This window comes from Dendropsophus ebraccatus, chromosome 4 (assembly GCF_027789765.1).
Source record: "Dendropsophus ebraccatus isolate aDenEbr1 chromosome 4, aDenEbr1.pat, whole genome shotgun sequence".
Classification (NCBI taxonomy): domain Eukaryota; kingdom Metazoa; phylum Chordata; class Amphibia; order Anura; family Hylidae; genus Dendropsophus; species Dendropsophus ebraccatus.
The window spans coordinates 103,462,288-103,488,475 of record NC_091457.1 but is presented as its reverse complement, the minus strand read 5'-3'; the positions used below and the strand labels follow the sequence as shown (position 1 = coordinate 103,488,475).

Sequence of the window (26,188 nt, the reverse complement as noted above, 5' to 3'; positions counted from 1 at the left end):
GTTCACTTACTTTTCATCAAGTTCAGTATGTCCATCAAGTCCAACCAAGGAAGGGGATGTGGATAACCTTAGATTTGAATTTTATACTACTAGGTTAGCATTAGCTGCACACAAGCATACTAAACAGTCTGTTTACTGTCTGCAATTCTGTATAGTATAATATCCATTCTATTGGGAGTGCATTTGCTTGGAGCCCTGGATTTGCAGTCTGTGCTCCTATAGTTCATGTGTGCAAGGTCCATGACTCCCACTGTTGGCTGTGTGCTGGAGGTCTAAGCCTGTTGTGAAGCCCTCCACTGTTTTTGCCATGACCAGCTTCTGAGGTTAGGGCTTATTTCCACGTTGTGTGAAAGACTGAACTCACGGAGAGGTAAGCGCTGTAGTGGACTCTATACCTGCACTGTATCGTGTACCAATACAATGCTGGGAGTGGGGAAAGTGTTTAAGTCTTTGCAGCACTGTAATGAAACAACGGTGTGGCTGTGTCACTACAGTGCCACGAAGATTCAAACACAGATTCACTTCCTATAGAGAAGACTTGTCGCCTCTGGATACTGGACCTTTTCTTTTGCCAGGCGGAGGCAGTGTCCTCTTGTCTTTTCTAAAGAGTAAACAGACATAACTCTTTTCATCATTCCTCATAAAGTAAGATCATCCAAGTCCCTTATTCATTTAGTTGCAGTCTTTGTACCTTTTCCAGCTTTGGGACATCCTTTCTCTAAATCGGAGCACAAAACCCAAACAGCATTCTCCAGATGAAGTCTACATAGTCCCCCATAGTCTACAGATACTTCTCTAAAGGGATTCTTTTGGTTTTACTTTCCCATAGGGCATATGTATTCAGGTTATTTGTACCCAGATGCAAAACTTTACATTCATTATATTTATTAGTTGAGCCTTATTACATAGATTATATATTCAGTATTGATTTGGGAGTTACATCCTGTAACTACACTCACTGGGGGGGATTTATCAAACATGGTGTAAAGTGAAACTATCTCAGTTGCCCCTAGCAACCAGATTCCACCTTTCATTCCTCACAGACTCTTTGGAAAGTGAAAGGTGGAATCTGATTGGTTGCTAGGGGCAACTGGGCCAGTTTCACTTTACACCGTGTTTGATAAATCTCCCCCACTATCCTGCTGGTGAAATTACTGTGTATGGAACTGCCTGTAATATGAAGTAGAGCTATCATCACAGTATACATATGGTGGTCGAGTTGCACTTACTAATCTACCAGTATTCTCTGCTTATCCAATGTCTGCACCAAGGCTTTGTACAGTCTTCTTGGGAAAACCAAACACCTGCCCCTTGTATTGTACAGGCTATAAGCTGGTAGGGAGTGTCTGATGACAAGCTTTCTGACTGTTTCCAATAACATCTAGGGAAACACAATTTATAAAAACACTAAAAATAACAACATGGTACATTTTTTTTTTAAGATTTAACATTTATTTTACAAAAAAGAAAACAAGGCAGGTAGTCATTAACCTCACCAACATGACAGCCTTGAGTAACTGGTCAATTTATTTTTTTCCCATATATATATGTTTAAAAAAATGACATGGGGCACAAGACCATAGAAATAAATAGATATCTATAAACAAATAGGTGAGCGGCTGTATAATAACCGTCCTGACACTGCGCAGAGCTCTGCAGATGCTCTCTATTCCTGACACAAGGGAGCACACCTGTCACATCTGCACAGGGAAGAGCAGACGAGGCCTAGTACCTCACCAGGAACTGGTGACATTACTGAGGAATGAGGTACACCCTAAGCATTGTCACCAAGCTCTGAGTGATTTTCCTGTGCAGACATAATAGGAGCAAACATTGAATTTGGCAAATTTGTTATGTCACAACGGAGAGAAGCTTGGGCCTTATAACAACTGATACCTCGCTTTGGGATAATCCTGAGCATCTATCTACCTTCTGAACTGGTGCAGCAGTAAGGGGGTTAAATAAAGGTAGTTAGTCAATTGATCACATGGCACCACAGCATAACGCATGTACTACTGCCACGATTCAGACTCTGAACCCCAGAGACTGTTTTCACTGCATTGTGTATTTTAAGATAAGAAATAATTTACATCCATTTTGATCTTTAGTAGAGATGAGCGTAAGTCCAACATGCTCGAGTCTGTCCAAACCCGGAAGTCTTGTCATTTGATTACCAGTGGCTGAAGAAGATGGATGAAGCCTTTATGCTCCCTAGGGCTTCTCCAACCACTGGTAATCGAATGACGAGACTTCCGGGTTAGGACAGACTTCAGCATGCTGGAGGTACGATCATCTCTAATCTTTAGCAATTCACCCTTTTAAAAGTTAAGTAGTAGTGGTGGACACTGGAAAAACATGCAAATAATTGTGTGAAATAGAATAAAATCCTGTAAGTATGAAGCAGCATCACAGAACACTCCTATTTCCCATGTCCCTGAATCATCTTCCTATTTTTGTTTGGCCATTACTTGGTTCTATCTGGGAAAGCTGGGTGAATAGTATAGCAACCTACAACTACAATAACACAGACTTTCCCACACGCATGTATAGAAAGTCATGAGGCCACAGATCCCTCACATTTCTGACATACAGGAAAGCTGGGTTAGAAGGCCTGTTGATGCATTTTTTTTTAATCTTGCTTTGTTTGTTGTGGGTTTTTTTTTTTTTGCATTATAAAAGTAGACTTACTCTATCTCTTAATTTAAAAAATTGCATTGTTCAGGGCAGGAGAAAAAAGGGCTAGAGCCTGATCCATCAAGTATCTTCTTTGATAGATATCACTATGAATGAAGCACAGTAGCCCGCGCTATATATGTAAAAGCAGGAGCTACTATAAAAAGTTTGGGGGGTTTTTTGCACCATAAAAAGTACAAAACAAGAATTTAAAAAAAATGCAGTCAAAAGATGTCCTTATTGTGGCCATAGCCCATTAAACTTCTTCCAGTCCCCTGCAGCTCATCTCATAACCCTGTTTCCCAGACGGGAGCTCTGAGCATGACCTGCCCCACTAAGCCAATCACGGCTGAGACAGAAGACCACTACAGCCGGAGGTCATGGTAAATGGGAGTAGCAAGGGCCAGCCAGGAGCTGGGGGTAGGGGTAAGTATTGCTTTTTATTTATGTCACCACAGCCCCAACACTATATAACTTTTTGGCCTACACTTTAAAGCGACTCTGTACCCACAATCTGACTCCCCCAAACCGCTTGTACCTTCAGATAGCTGCTTTTAATCCAAGATCTGTCCTGGGGTCCGTTCGGCAGGTGATGCAGTTATTGTTCTAAAAAACAACTTTTAAACTGGCAGCCCGTGCCCTAGGCACATGGCCTGGATCGTTAAGACACCTGTGCAAATGTTCAGCATGGAGAAAATGTTCCAGTGGCATTCCTAATGATGAAGAGGGTGGGGAGGAGGGACGGAGGGGTGGTGCAAAGTTAGGGCACAGATATTCTAAGCCATGCCCGTAGGGCACGGGGCTGTAAGTTTAAAAGTTGTTTTTTAAGACAATAACTGCATCACTTGCCGAACGGACCGCAGGACAGACCTTGGATTAAAAGCAGCTATCCGACGGCACAAGTGGTTTGGGGGGGTCAGATTGTGGGTACAGAGTTACTTTAATTCTCCTTTTAACAGCAGACATGTTGGCTGGCATCCTGCTTTCCCAGCAGCAGATATAACAGAGAATCTGAACTGAATCGATTAACAACTTGAGAGAAAAGACAAATGCAAAGGATTTAACTTTTTCCTTCCTTGGAGAAAATATTTTTCAACACTCCAGTGAACGGTGCACTGAGGGTGTATATACTGACTGGATGAGCAACACATACATCTTACCCAACATCCCCCCACCCCCACCCCAAACATTAAATTCTAATATTAATAAAAAAAATACATTTAAACTCAGGGACAGTTTGCCAAGGAATCTCAATGTCTCTTCATACTTGTATAGATTTGTCCCTTGCCCATCCCACCCAATTTTAAAGTTGCAACCAAACTTGAACTGAGATTCTGAGGGAATATGTATAATTAAAAAAAAGAATACATGTAAAAGAAATACAGTAAAATACCGGAAGGCCCAGAACGATTTTACCCATTCACTGCCAAGGAACTACAGTGGAAAGCATTTCACTACCTGTCGGATAAGTTTAATCTGCAACTAATTTTAATGCAACTTTTTCACAAAACTTCCCTAGAAGCAGCTTCCTGTGAACGTCCAACTATCTGACTACATGCACGTAACTGGCATGTACGCAGCACAATGACCTGATCTTTGGGTAACGTTCTAGCCCCAACGGACATATCAGGAGACTTCCTAAAGCTGCACATCAGAAATTGTACCCCCCCCCCCTCTTAACATAGACTACACCCCGCATAGGAGGACAATAATGCTGTTTTGATTAAATCTTCCACTCTGTGATGGTGGACATGGGACAAACATGAGCTCTCCCTGCGCAGGTCATCAACGGAGACAATCGCACATGTTGTTCGGCTGTAAGAAAGTGTTTAGGAAGGAAAGTTTGTCTGGAAGTCCACAACTGACACTCATTTTATCAGGGAAGTTGCCAGAAGTTCTTGGGAGAGAGGAAGTGAGCCCTCTGTCCTGTCCTCTCCCTGTGGAATGACAAGAATGATGAAACTGTGCTTGTTACCCCAGCAGCGCTTGCTCAGGGCGCTGTAGCATTTAACCCCACAACTGAAGATCCAGCACTGTGGGGAGTGAGGGGGAGGCACAGTCCTGTGCCAACACCTGGTGGCAACATGTCCTCACTTCCCCGTTACCTCCACCACATCATCATCATCTTTCCCATCTTCCTCACTAGACTCTGGCTGTCCCTCACCAAGTGGAAGGGAGTGGGATGCAGTTCCAGCTGCAGAAGGTTGGTAGCTGGGCTGCGAGGTGAGGTAGCCAGGGAAAGTCGATGCTGCACTGTTAGTAGGCAGTCCTCGGTTCAGCATTGAAGATGGAAATGGGGCAAACATTCGTGTCTGAGCTGGCAATGGCTGTGTGAAGGGCAGAGAGAACGAAGGAGGCAGAAGGTAAGGGGGCACACTTGAAGGGGCTGAGGAGGTGCCCGAGGTGGGGGGCAATAGAGGGTCAGGAACCATCGGAAGGCCTAACTGTGGGTCCGACAGCAAAGAGGGAAGCTGGAAGTGGGCAGCACCACCCCCAGCCCCCATATACACAGAGTTCGCCGCCCTGTTTAAGCTGTGGTTCAGTGAGGAGGGGGTGATGCCAAAACCTGCCAAACCAGGGTAAGGCAGCTGGCTGAAGGGGTGCCTCTTATTGGATGACCACTGGCTGGATTGGTCTGGTGGCTCCTTGCGCTTTCTGGACTGTGTTTTGGGAACCTGAATCAGACCTTGAGGCTGAAGGTTAGGGTTCGGAAGTTGAGGGGTACTGTGAGAGCTGCGAGAAACTGCCGCCTGTGCATACTGCTGCAGCTCACTCAGAATCTCTGGGCTGTCTGGAGACAGTGGTCGTGAAGGCTCCTCGTTGTCTTGGGAAGGGGGACTAGACGTATGACGCCCATTACTCATATAAGGTCCAGGCTGACTTTGACCAAGGCTCTGTCCCTGGGCACCTATTAAAAAAAAACAAAACTAAAAGTTAAATCAAGCAAAACCTTAAAGCGTAACTGTCATGTTTTTTTTTTTATTGCAGAAATCAGTAGTATAAGCGATTTTAAGAAACTCTGTAATAGGTTTTATCAGCCAAAAAAGCCTCCTTCTGTACTCAAGAAGCAATCTCCCAGCCTCCCCCCCTGATTTCTTATCTGTGCATTATCAGGCAAACACGTCTTCATTACAAAGAAGCCAGTGAAGACGGGTTCTGCTCTCTCCATTGTAAGCCTATGAAGGGGGGAGGGGCTGAGGGAGATGAGGGAGCAGGAAGAGGTGACGTGAAGGTCAGCTGTTTGTAGACTCTCTGGGCACCTAAAACTCTAAATTCAGGTGTCAGAAAGGTCAGTGCTTATCTATGAACTTACTGAGAGAAGATTGCAGGGTGTTGTGCTGTGCAGAAATCCTCCGTGCTCAGGCACTCCTAACAGCCCCTCCCCTCTCCATAGCCACATAATGGAGACAGAAATCCTGCTTCATTTGATGTGAGGGGGGAGGCTGGGAGATTGCTTTTTCAGTACAGAAGGAAACTCTTTTAGTACATAAAACCTATTACAGAGTTTCTTAAAATCGCTTGTACTATTGATATTTAATGTTTTCAGAAAAATGGCCCTGAAATGACAGTTCCGCTTTAATGTAGAAGAGGCGTAATATAAAAGTTGGAGCATGGGCAGGTTTGTTTTCAATATAAAAATGAAATTTCTAAATAGACAATATTAGGATGAGAGCACATTACCTATCTGTGCAGAGCGCCGCGATTCGGAACTCTTCTGTTTGCTGCTCGACCTGATGGCAAATATCCGCCCATCACTGGTACGGATATACGTTCCTGTAATCACAAGCAATGTAAGTTAAAAGGTACTACAGCCATGAAGGATTACAAGGACCAATGCACTGTTATGGTAATAACTGTGTAATGATGAGTTCAGTAACTTTCTATTGTACTATGGAATAAAATATTACATTATCAAGATCTCCGCTTGCTGTAAGTATATGGGAACACATGGGGGAAATTCATCATTCCCTGCACCAGCGCAAGGTGGCCAAATTGGCGCTCCAGGGTCTTGTGCCAAAATTTTGAGCAATTTTGCCAATCAGCGCTAAGGGGCGGAATAATAAATTAACCCCCCCCCCTTAATGTTACCTTCCAGATGATAAAAATCAGCCTTGACCCAGTCCTGCTAGCTAAAGGTTTGTTACAGTACATCAGGGCCGTTTCTAGCGCCGGGCGGGCCGGGCCACCGCACGGGGCGCAAAGGGCAAGGGGGCGCCCGGCGGTGCCCGACAACACCCGGCCCCTGCACACTCCCCACATCATTGTCGCCCCCTGCCCCCGCCAAAAGCCCCAACGGGAGCTGAGAGGGCACATTAAGATGGACACTGACAGGCCCCGTCTCCCTGCAGCCCCCGCCCCCAGACACTGAAGTGCCGCGTCGCAGCTCCGGTGATGTAAATACAGAGCCTCCCGGTGCAGGCTTCCTGCATCCGAAGTTCACTGTATCTGCCTCGCAGCGCCCTCACTCCTCTCCTGCTTGGCTCAGATGTGACGTCATGTCCAGAGCCAAGGAGAGAGTGCAGACGCCGCAGGGCTGGAACAGGGGACTTCTGATGACAGGAAGCCTGCACCAGAAGTCTCTGTACTTGGAAATAGCGGCTCCAGGAGGAGAGACTGCGGGGGAGCGTTGTGATAGGTAAGTTTGCTTTGTGTTTTTTTTTTTTTTTTTACATCGAAGCTACTACACAGGGGGAGGGGAGGGGTATACTATATGGGGACATACAATGTGGGGGCTACAAAGGGAGCTATACTGTGTGGGTGACAATGCTGGGGACATTATAAATATATGGGGGCAATGCAGAAGGACTTTATTATTACATTAGGGGCAATGCAGGGGGACATTATAAGTATATGGGGGACAGTGCAGGGGACATTATAAGTATATGGGGGACAGTGCAGGGGGACATTATAAGTATATGGGGACAATGCAGGGGACATTATAAGTCTATGGGGGACAGTGCAGGGGACATTATAAGTATATGGGGGACAGTGCAGGGGGACATTATTATAAGTATATGGGGGACAGTGCAGGGGACATTATTATAAGTATATGGGGGACAGTGCAGGGGAGATTATAAGTATATGGGTGACAATGCAGGGGAGATTATAAGTATATGGGTGACAATGCAGGGGACATTATTATAAGTATATGGGGGACAGTGCAGGGGACATTAATATAAGTATATGGGGACAGTGCAGGGGACATTATTATTATACGTATATGGGGGACAGTGCAGGGGACATTATTATTACTATATGGGGGCAATGCAGGGGACATTATTACTATATGGGGGACGGTGCAGGTGACATTATTATTACTATATGGGGGACAGTTCAGGGGGACATTATTATTAGTATTTATGGGGCAATGCAGAGGACATTATTATTAGTATATGGGGGACAATGAAGGGGACATTATTATAAGTATATGGGGGACAATGAAGGGGACATTATTATAAGTATATGGGACAATGCAGGGGACATTATTATAAGTATACGGGGGACAATGCAGGGGGACATTATTATAAGTATATGGCGGACAGTGCAGGGGACATAATTATACGTATATGGGGGACAGTGCAGGGGGACATTATAAGTCTATGGGGGACAGTGCAGGGGACATTATTATACGTATATGGGGGACAGTGCAGGGGACATTATTATTACTATATGGGGGCAATGCAGGGGACATTACTACTATATGGGGGACGGTGCAGGTGACATTATTATAACTATATGGGGGACAGTGCAGGGGGACATTATTATTAGTATTTATGGGGCAATGCAGAGGACATTATTATAAGTATATGGGGACAATGAAGGGGACATTATTATAAGTATATGGGGGACAATGCAGGGGGACATTATTATAAGTATATGGGGGACAATGCAGGGGGACATTATTATAAGTATATGGCGGACAGTGCAGGGGACATTATTATAAGTATATGGGGGACAGTGCAGGGGACATTATTATAACTATATGGGGGACAGTGCAGGGGACATTATTATAAGTCTATGTGGGACAGTGCAGGGGACATTATTATAAGTCTATGTGGGACAGTGCAGGGGACATTATTATAAGTCTATGGGGGACAGTGCAGGGGACATTATTATAACTATATGGGGGACAGTGCAGGGGACATTATAAGTATATGGGGGACAATGCAGGGGGACATTATTATAAGTATATGGCGGACAGTGCAGGGGACATTATTATAAGTCTATGGGGGACAGTGCAGGGGACATTATTATAACTATATGGGGGACAGTGCAGGGGACATTATTATAAGTGTATGTGGGACAGTGCAGGGGACATTATTATACGTATATGGGGGACAGTGCAGGGGGACATTATAAGTATATGGGGGACAGTGCAGGGGGACATTATTATAAGTATATGGGGGACAGTGCAGGGGACATTATAAGTATATGGGGGACAGTGCAGGGGGACATTATTATAAGTATATGGGGGACAATGCAGGGGACATTATTATAAGTATATGGCGGACAGTGCAGGGGACATTATTATAAGTCTATGGGGGACAGTGCAGGGGACATTATTATAACTATATGGGGGACAGTGCAGGGGACATTATTATAAGTCTATGTGGGACAGTGCAGGGGACATTATTATACGTATATGGGGGACAGTGCAGGGGGACATTATAAGTATATGGGGGACAGTGCAGGGGGACATTATTATAAGTATATGGGGGACAGTGCAGGGGGACATTATAAGTATATGGGGGACAGTGCAGGGGGACATTATTATAAGTATATGGGGGACAGTGCAGGGGACATTATTATAAGTATATGGGGGACAGTGCAGGGGACATTATAAGTATATGGGGGACAGTGCAGGGGGACATTATTATAAGTATATGGGGGACAATGCAGGGGACATTATTATAAGTATATGGGGGACAGTGCAGGGGACATTATAAGTATATGGGGGACAGTGCAAATGACATTATTACTATATGGGGGACAGTGCAGGGGACATTATTACTATATGGGGGACAGTGCAGGGGACATTATTATTATTATTACTATATGGGGGACAGTGCAGGGGGAATTATTATTACTAAATGGGGGACAGTGCAGGGGGGATTATTATTACTGTATGGGGACAATGCAGGAGGCACATTACTATATGGGGGACAATGCGGGGGACATTATAAATATATGGGGGCAATGCAGGGAGACTTTATTACTACCTGTGGGGCAATTCAGGGGGTCATTATAAGTATATGGGGCAATGAAGGGGGACTTTATTAGTATATGAGGACATAGCAGGGTACATTATTACTATAAGGAGGTACAGCAGGAGACATTATTACTGTTAGGTACAGCGGGGACATTATTACTATATGGAGGTACAGCAGGGGGCATTATTACTATAGGGAGGTACAGGAGGGGATCCTACATACAGGGGGCAATCCACAGACCTACTGACTTTTGCGCACCAAACAGTGCAATTATTACAGTTTGGGAGCTTATAGGTGGGAAAAGGGAAGAAAGATGCTGGATATGTGCGGAGCCTAAGATGTTTGTCTGGCAGGTTCTGAAGAGATGAATTGTAGCTGCAAGAAGTCGTCATGGTAGTCCAGGCCAGATGGAGAGGAAAGGGGAAAGTGACGCCTCAGATCAAAGAAGACGTCACCTGTGAGTCACTGAATGGTTCTTGTATTCAGTAGAGCTGGTAGGGGTGCAACACTGCTTCTTCTTAGTAACCCGAATTATGATAACGGGGCCCCTTACTTCCCCAGGACCGAACCGTGTGTGTGTGTGTGGGGGGGGGGGGGGGGGGGCGCTTTTATCAACATTCGCCCTGTTGCCAAGATGCCCTAGAAACTGCCCTGCAGTACATCAGAGAGCAATAGTTTATGACCTAAAAGTAACAGTAGCAAAAATCTCTTTCATGTACATTGGAAAGTTTCTAACAGATAGTAGCATCTCCTCACCTTTTGTGCCCCGGATAACATGGATGCTCTCGCCTGCACTAATTCTTGCTTGAACGTCTGTGGATGTTGTCATTCCAGGTATAACAATATCTACATAGAAGACATTATTAAAAACTAAATAAACAAACAATTTCTAAGATGATTAGATCATACAAGGGACCAATCTCAAGAGTCTGAGAAACACACCACTGAGAACATATAGGACTTCAGGTTAATGTACTTGCCTGTGGTCGTGACCACCTTCTGAACGAGAACCCCCGCCCTCTGCAGGTAGTTTACTGGGAAGTTAAAGGGAACCGATCCAGAGGCAGAACCCGCATGGCCTACAGGGATGTGTCGGGGCATCATGGGGATTGGTGTTGACTGCAAAGGTCGGACACTAGCCACAGGCCTCTCATCAGTCTTTAGCAATGGCCGCCTGAGATCAAATAAAAGAATGTAAGACTGAGCGGAATAACCTATAGACCTCGAATAAGACCTGCTGCTCGCCTGGTCAGCTCCTGTTTCCTCACCAGTTCCTTTGAGTAAAAGCTGGGATGTTTGCCAGGCTGTGGTCTGGTGCAGGGTAGTACTGGGTATAGGACGGTCGTGTGTAGGGCACAGAAGCCCTCTTCTCCTCCTCATAACCACGCTTTGCAGCTTTCTTCTCAGCCAGAGTGAGTTTTTGTTCCTTACGATCCAGAAGAAGAGATTCATGTTGGAAAGGATCCTGCAGGATGGAAAATAAAACTATAATGGAATATTGTATATCATGATATACAGCAGCCAGAGTGACCACAAATCCAATGGGCTCTACACACACACCAAAAAGGTTAATGTAAAACAATAAATAATAAAAATATAAATCAGCAAGAACTCCAAGGCAGTGGAATACCTGCAGTGTTAAAAAGCTGCTAACAAGTTACCTTGGTGATGAGGTGGGGGTATAATAAACAAGCTTTCTGTAACACAGTCTCATTGAATTTAGTGGGCTCCAGATGCTGGCGGGACAGATCCGGCTCCTCCTCCACAAAATGCAGCAGGTTCTCAACTTCTCGCCGAGTGAAATTTACTACTGGGTTAAGATCATCTACTACACGATCTGTGAAGAGACGCCATGGGAGTTACTCGACTATGAACATGTTAGAAGGCATTACATCACAGCTGCAGTCCGCCCGGCCACATGCTCACCTGACATTCCCTGCTTTGTGATCTGGCGATCATATATCTTCCTCTCTAAGGTGAAGTCAGACACTAGACGATAAATGTGACAAGGCTTCCTCTGACCATATCTATACACACGACACACAGCCTGGGCATCATGACATGGGTTCCATGAAGCATCGAACACAACCACTCTGTTAGCACCTATCAGGTTGACACCAAGGCAGCCGGCACTGGAAGAAAACTGCTGTTGTTAGCTACTGACTGATGAAAAAAAATCATAAGCCAAGAACATTTGAACTTCCGCCAAGCCCGAAACCCCCCCCCCCCCAACACACACACACACACTTACCGGGTGGATAGCAGGAACAGCCAGACATTCTCATTGCTAGGGTCATTGAACTGGTTTATTAATCGCTCTCTTTCTGAGGCTGAAGTGCTTCCATCCAACCCTTATAAATAAATTACAAAAAACAAACAAACCATGAGGCAAAGAATAAAGTGTAATGAATGCAATGGGGAATACAAATGGGCAGATGGGTCATTTTGTTTCTGTTACAGTACATTTCATTGGCTGTATAAAAAAACAAAAAAACAAAAAAACAAACAAACTGTCAACTATGCTACTATATACGGCAAAAAAGCTTTCCCGTTTTTAAGTGTGTAAATTAAAACATATGGACTAAGGGGGACATTTATTAAGTCCGGCTTTTTTTTACGCCGGACTTAAAAATGTCCCCGCATCTCTAGCGCTACAGGGATTTATGTAGAGGCGGACTGCCTCTACATAAATCCCGTGTGCTCCGGTGCGCACGGCCAAAAACCTACGCCAGCTGAGGACTGGAGTAGGTTTTCGGCGTATCTTTTGGCGGAACGGATGGTGAATCGCGCGGACTCTGAGTCCGCGCCCTCTGTTCCGCTCCCTTCACACCCCCTCCCCGCCCCCCGGCAAACTCGGCGGAAAGTGCCGATTTGCGAATATTTTATTCGCAAATCGGCCATTTGCGAATAAAATAATGCGCAAATCGGCACTTTCCGCCGAAAATCATCCGTATGCCGGATGATACATATCCCCCTAAGTGTGAACCCAGCTTTATTTTCAGAATTCAATGACACCATTGTTCTCGCTTTTAACTTCTGACGGTGGATCCGTTCTCTATACACTGGTAGTACTCACTGTAATAGTTAATATTCCTGACCCAGGTGTTCCTGTCTTGACTTTCTTTTCCAGGTGTAACTGGCATTGGTCTCTTTGATAAAAAATCTTCAATGATGGAAAGTGTAGACAAGCTCTGACTGCAAGATAAGAGCGTATTACAATTATCTGTGAACACTGCACAAGCCCATATGTCACCCAGTTGCACTACATCCTCCCCCTAGGATCAATGCACTGCCCTGATGTGTCACCTAGTCAAACTGCATTCCTCCTCTCACAATCGCTGTACAAGTTCGATGTATTAGTCATCAGCACTGCAAATTCTCCCCAGAATCACTATACATCATCATCTACCCTCCAGTCAGTCTACACTTCACTGGCCAAAATCACTATACAGCTCTCATGTATGAGAGAGCAGCACTGCATCCCACCTTCTCAAATTACTTCATAGCCACCATGTGCCACCCCATTCACACTGCACCCATTCCACTCCAAAAATCAATGTACAAAATGTCATGTTATAGCCAGCAGCACTGCACCCTACAATGTTACTCCTCTATACATTACCCATTACAAAGCACTCCACTTCTATCACTATATGGCCTCCGTGTATTGCCCAACCATCCCACACTATACTCCTTACCCCCACCACCACCACCACCAAAACACTCTACAGTCTCCAGCACCATCCAGTTACATTTCACCTAGCCCTCAGAATCACTATACAGCCCCATGCATTACGCAGCCACACCACCCCTTCCCTCCCCTTCAAAATCACTGTTACAGCCACAATCTGGCAGCACTCACCTGAACACCAGGGTTTTGTCACCCAGTTTCATGCTTTCTTCAATCAGGTGAAACAGAAGAACCATCTTTGGGGAATTTTGCAGTACACCAGTTTGGTAATCACACAGAATCTCCTTGGCCTGAAAAAGCAGAAGAACAAATTGTAAGCTCTCCAACTGGCTAACAGAATGTTGCCAACACAGAGGTTGGAGGAAGCAACATACAGATCATGTTCTAAAGTAGAATAAAAAAAAATTATATATATATTTATTTAGCCTCTCACCCACTCATATGTAACCACTTGATTGGCTTTCTCCTGGCTGGGGTTAAAGCCCATGCCTTGCAAGAGCTTGCTATTGGCAGCTTCTCCCATAAGGGCCCCTAAGGCCCCAGTTTCCACTTTGCCTTTTGAACCCTGGGACTGGCATCGTGTATTTGTTCCGAGATCATCAACATCCAGATCCTGCTCATTTGCCAAGTTTTCTTTCTGGAGAGCCTCGTACAAAACATCTGGATGATTCCAAATCTGTAAGAAAGGCAGAAATAGTCATGTGTAAATATTGCAGATGCAGCATTACCTGGCGATGCTAGAGGTTTAGTGTGGGGTCAGGGGCATCACATTACACTTCAGGAGCCTCAGAATCACATAATGCTCACCTTGCAGCACACACAAAAAGCTTTCAGAGGATTAAGACCTAGCCATCCACTATTCCCAGCATCCCGAAATCTGTTCATGAACTCTGTATACAAGGCCCTCTGTATCGGGGACAGACGAACCAAGATCACATGTTCTTCCTTAGAGGGGAGCTGAGCCCTTAAAACAGTGTGTCCACGTCTAAAAAAAAAAAGAGGTGAGAATGGAACACTAGCCTCAAAAGACACAATATGACAATAGAAGCAGGTCAGCCATTAAAATAGTTCACCAGTTTCAGCATTGATTAACATGCAATATATGGCTATCTTCAGACACGGCTGGGTCACGGAACGGCCGGTCTCAGAAAAGATCATCCCAGCTGGCACTGCAGTAACGTGCGCCTGCATCAGAACTCCCCACTGCACACTATGGACCATAGTGTGCACTGACAGGGTTTTCTGCGGCCGCTATTTACAGAATAGCGGCCGCAGAAAACTGACATGTCCGTTTTCTACGGCGCCGCGAGAGATCCTGGCCGGAGCGTATACTATGTGTATACACTACGGCCGGGATCCCATAGAGGCCAGGAAAGGTATATTTTCGTATTATTCACAACCGTTGTTGCAATCAGCAACAACGGGCGTACTTAAACGAAAATATACGTTGTGCAAATGCATTTATACCAGCACGTGCCATGGACCTCACCATCGTCTTTAGTAAATGACACAGATCTGACACAATTGTGTGCATCAAATAAATAAATCTGATGGTTGAGAGTATGCTGTAATCCACAGTTTAGATGGCCCACGCATGAAGGATAAGATTTCCGTCATCCTTACCTCTGCACAAAGCCTTCCAGCAAGCTGTGGAGCACATGGCTGCGATACCTCATGAGGCGTCTGTCCTGTGGCGTACTGTCCGTACATTGTCCATTGAGGATGGGCCTCTCAAACATGTTACTGAACTCTTGCCTTGTGCCCAGAAAGTCTGGACGCACAAAGTCCACCATGCACCAGTACTCAATGAGGTTGTTCTGCAGAGGGTATCCTGTCAAGACCACCCTCCGCCGAGACCGAATGTTCTTTAGGGCTTGAGACGTGCTGGCGTGACAGTTCTTTATCCGATGACCCTCGTCACAGATGACCACGTCAGGGCCCGGCCGAGACAAAGCCTTTTCAATCCCTATGACAGAAAATAGTAAGAAATTAGGCACACAAAGTAACATGGTCATTCTGCAACATTCTGATACTAATATGAGTAATGATTTTCCTTACAATTTCCTTACGGTTTTTGGAACTGTTTCTCTAAAAAGTACCAAGTTTTCAACAAATGTGACATACTGAGATGTCAAAAGTTTTAATCAGTAGGGGTCTGGTTGCTAAGACCCTGCTGATCTCTAAAACAAAGGGACAAAAGTGCTTGGCTAAGCTGTGTGCTCCCTTGTTTCTGCCTGTCTCTCTTTGGAATGTGTTATATCGATTTAGTGAAGGTGTATGAGACTTCTGCAAGTAGCTAATTTTTCCAAGGAACGCAAAGTAAAAACTAAGTGGCACAGTAAGCAACCAAGCATTAAAGAAACATGGAGGAAGACATGATCTGCAGGCTTCCAATTGATTAGCAGGGGGTCCAAACCACCCAGGCACCCTCAGATCACAATATCTATACACACTTTAACTTGATACAATTCTTGCCGTGTGGCTTTCTGCTGCTCTACTATGAGCACTGGGAACATCCCCAACCTTTAAGCATCTCTTGTTGCCGATCCTCTTCATCCAGATCAATAATCACAGGCCCAGCTGCCTTTTTGCTCCTTTTCTTTCTACCAACAGTGAAGGATTTCTTGAGGGACAGGAGTCGGTACATTTCATACCCCATTAAGAGGACACCACCATCTGTTATCCAGTCATTCACAATCTTGGCTCGAGCAGCTGTTGTTCTACAGGGAAAAACAAATATTAAAACAGATTTACCTAATAAACTGAATGTCTGATCGGTCGGGTCCAACCCTGAAGTACCCACATTCTCAGGATCAGCGAGATTCCCAGTAGATCCAGTCAATATGTAATAAATGAAAATAGTGGAAAAACATGCAACCCCAAACAGACTGGAGACACTTACTTGTGCTCATCATTCAGTGTATGAATCTTAAAGGAACGTGGCCGAAGAAACTCAGGGTCGTGGTCAGGAGGTAACGTTTCAGGAGCAGGAAGCCACATATTAAACTCCGCCAACCAGTTCTGCAGAGTATTTACCTAAAGAGAGAAAGTACCAGATGAGATAGCAACATCAAGGAGACTTAAAAGGGTACTACAGCAGAAAAAAATCTCATGACAGATTTTTCTTTATGTAACCTATTATTTACTATGGTATTGTATATACTATTGTTCTTCTAATTTCTCCCTGTCAAGATACCATGAAATGTCAATAAATTGTTTGTTAAAAAAGAAAAAAAAAAAAAAAGTCTGTGTAACCATCTTCAGCAGGTATCATGAGGTCTGTATTTTAAGTGGCCCGCTATAAGTTACAAAATCTAAATCAACAGGGGATGTGAAATAAAGCCTGTTGGCAATTTGCATATTTTTTTTTGTTGTTGTCATGCTTTAAAGCAAATGTAACATCAGGTACTTTTTTTTTTAAACCTTCTTTTACAGTCTTTTCCTGAGCACCAACCCAGCTTGGAGCACTGGGGGCAGGACCAACACCCCCCCCCCCCTCACCTGTGACACTGCTTTATTGATTCTAATGGAGCCATGTCACAGAGGGGAGGGGGGTTTCATCACCACCCCCCCATGTGATGAAACCCCCCTTCCCTCTGCGACGTGGTTCCATTAGAATAAATAGAGCAGCGTCACAGGTTGGGGGGGGGTTGGACCTGCCCCTAGTGCTCCAAGCTGGGTTGGTGCTCAAGAAAAGATTGTTGATGCCAAACGGCTAAGTTAAAAAACAAAAAAGCAAAAAACACAATATACCTGATGGTACATTCGCCTTAAAATAAAGCTAGACTTACTTGAAATCCAGGTCCAGTCTCCTGAGGGCAGCTTTTTAGTCTTGTGCCAGTTGGAAAAAAAAAAAAAAAAAGACTAAATGCAGGAATTCCGGCCAGTACAGAGAGTCCCAGCTCAATGTGTCCATCAATCATATGACTGCCTTCTCTCTGCGAGAGCTGATGACCAGGACTTCCTGCGATTGGTCTCTTTTTCAACCAGCACAAGACTAAAAAGCTGCCTTTAGTAGACTGGACTTGGATACAAGTATAACTTTGTTTTACTGCATAATAACTAAAAATAATACAAAATAATGTAAATTACAAACACGTTTTATGTCACATCCCTGTTGATCTTAATTTTGCATTTAAAGCAAATGCTGTTGAAGAGGACACAAATTTTTTTTATCTGTCCACAGAATTACAACTTGCACCTATCCATATGTTTATTAATAACAACAACAACAACAACAACAAAAAGGCCCTTACTGGTACAATCGCAAGCACAGTCTTTGCCGGGGTATGCTGGAAGAGAATGTCCAGGAATGAGATGACCTGCAAGGTCTTGCCCAATCCCATGCTGTGTGCCAGGATACAACCAAAGCCGCTGCTGCTGGAAAATCTCTCAAGAGATTCCACAAGGTTATCATACAGAAACCGGATTCCACCAATCTAATAAGGAGAGAGGAACAGGATGTTTGGAGTTACATTATGAGCAGAAGATTGAGGGGTGTAGGGAGATCAGGAGCAGATTTGAGACTGTGCACGCACCTGATGTGGTTTGACCGCTCGTGCCAGTTGTGGCGCCAAGAAAAGGTCCTTTTCATTAGGGGGGTGATTAATATTAACCAAGACCAGTCCAAAAGCATCTGGCAGATTCAAAGTGTCATTGACATGGGAGCCGCTGTTCTCACCACCAAGATCAGAATCATCAACTTCATTTGTCGAATCTCCACTGTCCACAATCTGCAAAGACTCCTCCTCCCCCGAGCTTAGCTCAATCACCTCTGTAATAAGATATAGGGAGATAGGGATGATGAGAAACAAATAACAAAAGCAGGAAGAAAGAAGAATAATGAAGATGAGAAGCAGCTGCAGGATATATTACATGATATCTCATGTCCTTACCATCCTTTGCACCCAGAAGGTTCCTCTGTGACTCATCCTCACTGTCCCCGCTGCTGCTGTCCAGGCAAATGATCTCCTGGTTTCCCACAAGTTGTGACACATCTGCCGTCCTCAGCTCTATCTCTTCTACAAAGAACATTGCATTTCAGCAAAATGATAGTGTCCTGGCTTTACCTGCTCCCTCACATCCCATGATGAGCCCCATTATCTGTTACCTGTACCATTAAGGAAGTCTAGAGAACCAGCAGGCAAGGTTGGGATAAGGGGTACAGGATAATCCTTCCTCTGCTGTTCCAGACGTTTACGTCTTTCCAGCTCCTCCTGTTGTGCAGTCTTAGTCACAGCCTCCAATTGATCTTCGCGGAGGAGCTTCCTGTAAAGCAATTAGACAAGTGGCACTAATAAGAGCTTGTTACAGCGGAAGTGCACACACAGAAGTAGTAGCGCAGCACAAAACCCCACTGATGCTCATTAAAAGGGGTAACTATTTTTCTTTCAAATGAACTGATGTCAGAAAGATATAAAAGATTTGTAATTCACTTCTTTTTAAAAATCTCAAATCTTCCGGTACGTATCAGCTGCTGTATGTCCTGCAGGAAGTGGTGTATTCTTTCCATTCTGACAGAGTGCTCTCCGCACCACCTCTGTCCATGTCAGGAACTGTCCAGAGCAGAAGAGGTTTTCTATGGGGATTTGCTTCTACTCGGGGGGATTCCTGTCACGGACAGAGGTGGCAGCAGAGAGCACTGTGTCAGACTGGAAAGAAAACACCACCAAGTACTGGAAGACTTTAAATTTTTAAATAGAAGTACACATCTATAGTCAAAATCTATAGTCCAGGCAATGGGAGTAACGCTGTCTTCCGCTTTACTCCTCAGGTGTCACTCCTGGGAGACATGCATCAAAAAATCAGGCCATAAAATTCTGGACAAGATATCTGACAGCTTACACTTAGCAGCCAGTAATCCACCACACTACTGGCTAGTCAACCACAAAGTAGACCTTCTAGAAGAGGACAAAGGGGTGGTTGGTGTGGGGGACCCGCCCCCATATCAGGATGAATATCCCCTCCCGGCCGCACATGGAGTTCCCCGGAGGAGGCTGCAGGGACTGAAGGGTGATAGGGATCGGGTGATAGTGTCGCTGCGGTTGCCGGAGCTGTACAGCAGGATCGGGGGGGCGCAGTAAAGACCCCTGATCCCACTGTACAGCTCCAGCACCCACAGTGACACTATCACCCGATGCTTCAGTCCCTGCAGCCTCCTCCGGGAAACTCCATGTGTGGCCGGGAGAGGAGCGTGTGTATTCGTCCGGCTATGGGTGCGGGTCAGCGACGGAGACACAGAGGACTCTGCTGGGAGCTCTTCCTCCTCATGATATGTTTCATTAGCTGGAGGCGGCGACCAACGCGCCTCCCACTAAGCCAGCCGCCCGCATTTATTGATTTTTTTGGAAAATCGATTTTCGATTTTCAAAAGAAAAATTAAGTCAATTCTCAAATTCTGGACGAATTAATCAAATTAATTCAATTAATAGCCCAGCCCTAGTCTGAATTAGTGGTCATTAACATGTTCTCTGGTGCTGTACAGACTATAAATGGCAGACTATAAATGTTTCTGCTTTGGTAACGGATGATCTTTTATCAGTGGTGACTTTACACAACTCCTCCTGCTCTTTATATCTATTATCATAACATCTACACTAGGGCTGGCGATATGGCCAAAAAATAAAATCGATTCTCGATTTAAATCTCGATTTTTTTTTCGCTAAATAAACAGGACATTTTTCTCCCTGCAGCATAGATACTATTTTATTAACGTTTCAGCAATGGAGCAATGTAACAGTGCTCCTCCTGTGCCCCCATGTAGTAGACAAGCCCCCTCTGTGTCCCAAATAAGTAGTTTTCCCAAATATGTGCCCTATGTACTCTGTGCCCCCATACTGTATAGTATAGGAGATCTTCTATGTGCCTCCATCTAGGTAGGGTGTAATAGTGGGGGTATAGTGGATAAAGGGTGTCGTAGTACAGGTAAAGATGAGGGGTGTGTTAGTACAGGAATAGATTAGGGGGACTGGGGCAGCTGAGGCAGCTAAGGGGAACTGAGGCAGACTAGGGGTCACTGAGGGGGTATGGGGCAGGCTGGGGGTAACTAAGTGGGTATGGGGCAGCTGAAGGGGAGTAAGGCAGGCGCGGTGAGGTGCAGGGCTGGCAGTCAGGAGAGATGCGACACCGGCGGCTCCAGCCTCTCCACAGAGCCGCGGCTGACCTGTCCCCGCCCCTTACACGGCAGAGCCGCACTGAGCTGCGTCCCGCTCTCTTCCTGGCACACGTGCAGGTCCCCAGTCTGTGGAGGAGGCGGCAGGGATTGCAGCAAAAGGAGATAGTGTTGCTGCCCGCTGTACAGCTCCAGGACCCGTAGCGGCACCATCTCCTTTTGCTGCAGTCCGTGCCGCCTCCTCCTCAGACCGGGGAACTGTACATGTGACAGGAAGGGAACTGGACGCAGCTCAGCGCGGCTCTGCCGTGTAAGGGGCGGAGACAGGTCAGCCGCGGCTCTGTGGAGAGTCTGGAGCCGCCGTTGTCGCATCTCTCCTGACTGCCGGCCCTGCACCTCACAGCGCTGCCCTGACACTTTACCGCTCCGCCAATCCCTGCACCGCTCCGCCCGCAATAATTTATGAAAATCGAATTTACGATTTTCAGAAAAAATCAAATCGATTCTAACTTTCTGGGCGAATTAATCGAATTAATTTGATTAATCGCCCAGCCCTAATCTACACTGTGGCTGTAGAGAAGGAAGTGGAGTGGACAATGTGCTATTAAATTAGACACTGCCTGCGTAGCCTTACCTGATGTTCCTCCTCAGGTTGGCAGGCTTCTGTGAGCGCTTCTTCTTAGCCTCCTCATTTGTCGTTGCCTTTCCCTCTTTATCATTCTCCCCTGAGGTAGATGAGCATTTCCATTCGTCCTCCCCACCAGTGCCATGTTCAGAATTTTCTGCACCAATTGCGGCGCTTTGAGACTTTTCTGAAACAAGAAGAAAAAAAAATACTTTCATCACACAAGTGACGTTGTGTACGGCAAAGGGGGCTGGAGATATGCATATATGCAGAATATACTAGCTATATACAGGGCAAATAAAAGAAAATATCCCAATGATCCAAAACTCTACACTCATTCATTGCTTAAAGGAGTCATACGGGGTTTGTAAAACATATCTGCTTATTTCCTCAAAAAACAGCGATGCATCTGTCCTCAGGTTGGGTGTGGTATTACAACTTGGCTCTTTTCACATTAATAGAAACTAAGCAGCAATACCACAAACAAACTGAGGACCAGAATTGTGCTGTTTCTGAAAGAAGACAGCTATGTTTTTCTAATCCTGAATAACTTGAAAACATTTGTGATTCCGATACACAATAAAATTATGGCTGCCTGCAGCCACCACAAGGGGGAGCTTAGGAGTTATTTGAAGACATTTATTATTTAGATTAATGGGGGCTGTGTAACTCTGTAAGCAGTGAGCTCCTGGAAGAACATACTTCAGAATCATCATAAATAACGGTAAGGGACATTTATTGATTTGGTCATAGCATTCACCTCTAAATATAGGTCACCAGCTGTATCTACCAAACCTATCGCCATCCTAAAAAAGATCCTTCGTCGATGCCGCTAAAAAGGCAGTGCACATGAGGACAGAATGTTCTCCATGTCCAGCCTCAGTATTACATACTGACTGACTACTGATTTTACAATTGGATTGTTTTTTGTTTTTGTCTTATTTATAGGTCGCAAACACTGACATCTGCTATGTCCCCTAGGTGGGTAAGGGGCGCTATGTCACAGAAAAAGGTTCTGTAATATAATGAGTTATACAGCTGAATATTTGGCAACATAAATCTTATTTTGCTTCTTATGTTATGCAAGCAGGTTTATCTGCTGGGTGTTACATAAAGTGTCAGGGACATTATGTAACGCTCTCAAAAGCTGCCTGAATGATGCGAAGAGCAGAGAGCTCAGGATCCCAGGTTATGGGAGGGTGGTAATAATAAAAACAGGACTAGCTAAAGATACCTGGCCCTCCCTACCCCACAGTTTGAAAGAACTACAAGTTGCAGCATGCTCTGATACTTGTCAATGACCATCTTGTTACACACTAGAAGCCCCAGCATGCCTTGTCATTATTGAAGCAGTTAAGAAGAGGCAAATGCTACCAGTCATGTGGGACAACACCATCCAGCATGGCCTTTAAAGCAGTGTTTCCACATTTGCAGTCACTAACACGTAATGAAAAAATTTTTTCTTCTAGACTGTGCTTCATGAGCAGCAGCTGGCCAAACCTGATTTACACCAGACTTTCCTTATAAACCATCTGACGCGCCTGGTAATACTGATCACATTGCGGAGCCCAGACAGTTTAGGTTCTAATTTTGAAAACAAAGAAACGCAACACAAACAGTAACGTGGAAACACAGCCATAGAAGAGGTAAATTTCCAGACACATTCATGACACCTGTTGCTTCCTCCATTAACCTGTAAATGGAAGAAGGGAAGCATTGTGGGACTAGTTATCAGGCTGTGTTCACAAAGGACGCATTTTGTGAACCCAGTCTTATAGTCGAGAGTCATTACATTCAGGAACCTGCAGCATAGCATACCTGAAAGGAAGAAGAAGCCTGAGACAGACCCTCAGAAGATGGTGAACTACAAGCTCCAGCATGCTCAGCAGAATACATGCTACCAGGAGAACTAAAAGCTCCATCAGCATATTATCAGCCTTATTTCTGCCTCATTTCTATGTAACTGGGTCAAAACATGGAAGAAACAAATTAAACCGCTCGAACAGCGCAGAAAGTTTGACTCTTTTCCTCAACTTATGCCTGTTCTTGAGATGACCTGACTGACTCCTACATGTGGTATTGGCTTATATATGGCGTAATCTGCTCTTTTATCTTACAGTCATCGCAAACAATCACCAAACTAGTAATAAGCAATATACAAAGCAGCTGTACAAACGTCTATGTATCAGAGAACAGTGTGGAGGGGAGATACCTGTGGGCAGCAAGGTCTCGTCCAGTAGACGCATGGCTGCTAGGAGATGTGCCGGGGTCTGGATGGTGGCAGAGTAATAATACACAGGCAGTCTGCTCCTAGCACTTATGTAAGAATCACCACGCTGCTTAGAGGGGGGGTGCCAGGGAGGATCACAAAGGACAACACAGCCCATTCATCCCCACAGCACACAAGCAGCCAACGACCTAACACTGCACCTGGCGGAGCCCCGAGCAATACACACCCACAACTCTTACCTAACACAGAGAAGGATCCCTCACACTAGCCCAGAGCAATGCAAGAGGAGCTTCTGACACCAAACACAGATGTAGCAGAGACGATTATGTTTAAGGGTAGCTTCACACATACCGACTAGTCGGCTAGGTCCTGGCAGGTCACTTTCATTAAATACACCCAGCGGTCTGAACGACCGCTGCGTGTATGTAATTCTGCCGGCCTCTTAACCCCTTCAGCTGCGCCCGACGCCCGCTCTGTATACATTACCTGTCCGCGTTGCACGGGGTCCCGGCGTACTGTTCTCCCGCCCGGCCAATCAGTGGCTGCGGCAGGGCAACACACTGATTGGCCAGGCGGGAGAGCAGTGCGCCGGGACCCCCCACAGCGCGGACAGGTAATGTATACAGAGCGGGCGCAGCTGAAGGGGTTAAGCGGCCGGCAGAATTACATACACGCAGCGGTCGTTCAGACCGCTGGGTGTATGTAATGAAAGTGATCTGCCAGAACCTAGCCGACTCGCAGCGTTAACAACACTGCGAGTCGGTATGTGTGAAGCTACCCTTAGGCTGCGTTCACACTACGTATATTTCAGTCAGTATTGCAACCAAAACCAGGAGTGGATTAAAAACACAGAAAGGATCTGTTCACACAATGGTGAAATTGAGTGGATGGCTGCCATATAACAGTAAATAACGGACATTATTTCAATATAACAGCCGTTGTTCTAAAATAACAGCAAATATTTGCCATTAAATGGCGGCCATCCACTCAATTTCAACATTGTGTGAACAGATCCTGTGTTTTTAATCCACTCCTGGTTTTGGTTGCAACACTGACTGAAATATACATATACTGACTGAAATATACGTAGTGTGAACGCAGCCTCAAACTGTTCAGTGCAAAAACTCAATAGAATTACTTGAAGCACATATAACACACATGTATTAACACCCCATACACATTAGGGAAAACTAGTTAAGCTAATATTTTCAGTAGGACCACTGACCATGTAACATGCAGGGAGGCCTCTCAATTTTAGGGTACAAACACACACAGCAGATACGCAGCAGATTTGATACTGTGTTCAGTTATTTTGATCTAATCTGCTGCGTATCTGCTGCGTATCGCAGCAGTAAATACGCAGCGTATATGCCGTGTGTGTTTGTACCCTTATAGGATTTTATAGGAGAGGTGGATCAGTTATGTTGGATTTCACCTGCCCTTATTGTTTTCTGAAGCATTAGGCTGCATTCACACGTTCCTTGTTCCACACGGAACGCGGACGTGGAATGCCTGTAACGGACTTCTACCCCTGCACGGGCAGCATCTGTGATAAGATGCTGGGAACGGGGGAACTGTACAGATATGCGCCGCTCTGTAATGAATCAGCCGTGCAGCTCTGTGATTACAGCGCAGCGCATATCTGTACAGTTTGCCAGCTCACAGATGCTGCCCGGGCAGGGGAGAGTCCGTTACAGGCATTCCACGTCCGTGTTGTGAGCTGAACACGGAACGTGTAAATGCAGCCTAAATCACCATCAGAGCTGTTGGTCTCCCTACAAACAGTTCTAAATTAAAACTGGCCGCTGCTATATATAAACTGATATCGTTTTCTTGTTGTTTTCAAGCTTTAGAAACATGTGAAAGTATGGAAATAGGAAAAGAAACTTTTACACTTCCAGTAAGTTATCCCATTAAAAAATACTACACTTGCCCTCTCCCTGATAAGAGGAAGAGAATAGTAAAGGGTATAAACTTGTCCTATAATTTACCTCTCCCTGGCCTGAAATGGCTGATGATCGAGAGCAATGGGGGGGGGGGGGGGGGGGGGTATGATTTTGTCCTATAATTAGCTTCTCCCTAGCCTGAAATGGCTGATAACAGAAAGCAATAGTTTGAATGCACCTGCAGAGTACACAGGGAAATGGCAGACTGGAGGTAAGTCTTCCTTAGGGTAGCTTTACACGTACCATATCGCAGCGGATTTTCTGCTGCAAATCCACAGCAGATCCGCAGCAGATTTGATCAAATCTGCTGCAGATCCTGAAGGTGTGCATGCACCCTTAGGATCGCAGCGGATTTCATGCTGCAAGTTCCTCAGCGATCCTGTATCCTGTCATTTTGTATGGGTTTACATACAGCGGATTTTTCATTCCGCTGCGAGTATGTAAAGCCCCAGACAGATTTTGTAAGCCAAAGCCAGGAATGGATCTGAGAAGAGGAGAAATCTCAGTCTTTCCTTTATGACATGTTCTCTGTTTATAGTCTGTTCCTGGTTTCGGCTTCAATAATCTGTCAGATACGTTTGTCTGTGTAAAGGCACTATTAGGAAAAAAAACATCCAGGACAATGAAGAAAAAAAAACATATGGGCAGTGTGCACTGCCTATAGAACACAAGACGAACAGAACAGTCTATAAATAAGGTAT

General features: G+C 45.2%; 1 protein-coding gene across 4 annotated transcripts in view; it reads right to left on the bottom strand.

Moving 5' to 3' along the window:
• Positions 1-4,139: 4,139 nt before the first annotated feature.
• The window catches only part of RAD54L2 (RAD54 like 2), a 32,514-nt gene continuing 10,465 nt past the window's right edge, over positions 4,140-26,188 (bottom strand). For 3 of the 4 annotated variants that reach the window (XM_069966548.1, XM_069966550.1, XM_069966549.1), the window contains exons 4-23: positions 21,321-21,498; positions 18,686-18,843; positions 18,471-18,596; positions 18,114-18,349; positions 17,832-18,014; positions 16,478-16,611; positions 16,099-16,295; positions 15,199-15,541; positions 14,383-14,560; positions 14,009-14,251; positions 13,747-13,865; positions 12,961-13,079; positions 12,136-12,235; positions 11,811-12,016; positions 11,546-11,721; positions 11,153-11,349; positions 10,865-11,058; positions 10,641-10,730; positions 6,355-6,447; positions 4,140-5,581 (exon numbers count right to left, since the gene is read on the bottom strand). In XM_069966548.1, the coding sequence (XP_069822649.1) occupies positions 4,764-5,581; positions 6,355-6,447; positions 10,641-10,730; positions 10,865-11,058; positions 11,153-11,349; positions 11,546-11,721; positions 11,811-12,016; positions 12,136-12,235; positions 12,961-13,079; positions 13,747-13,865; positions 14,009-14,251; positions 14,383-14,560; positions 15,199-15,541; positions 16,099-16,295; positions 16,478-16,611; positions 17,832-18,014; positions 18,114-18,349; positions 18,471-18,596; positions 18,686-18,843; positions 21,321-21,498 (4,088 nt within the window). In that variant the 3' untranslated portion in view covers positions 4,140-4,763. The remainder of the gene's footprint in view (positions 5,582-6,354; positions 6,448-10,640; positions 10,731-10,864; positions 11,059-11,152; positions 11,350-11,545; positions 11,722-11,810; positions 12,017-12,135; positions 12,236-12,960; positions 13,080-13,746; positions 13,866-14,008; positions 14,252-14,382; positions 14,561-15,198; positions 15,542-16,098; positions 16,296-16,477; positions 16,612-17,831; positions 18,015-18,113; positions 18,350-18,470; positions 18,597-18,685; positions 18,844-21,320; positions 21,499-26,188) is intronic. The other variant, XM_069966551.1, reaches the window with a different exon arrangement.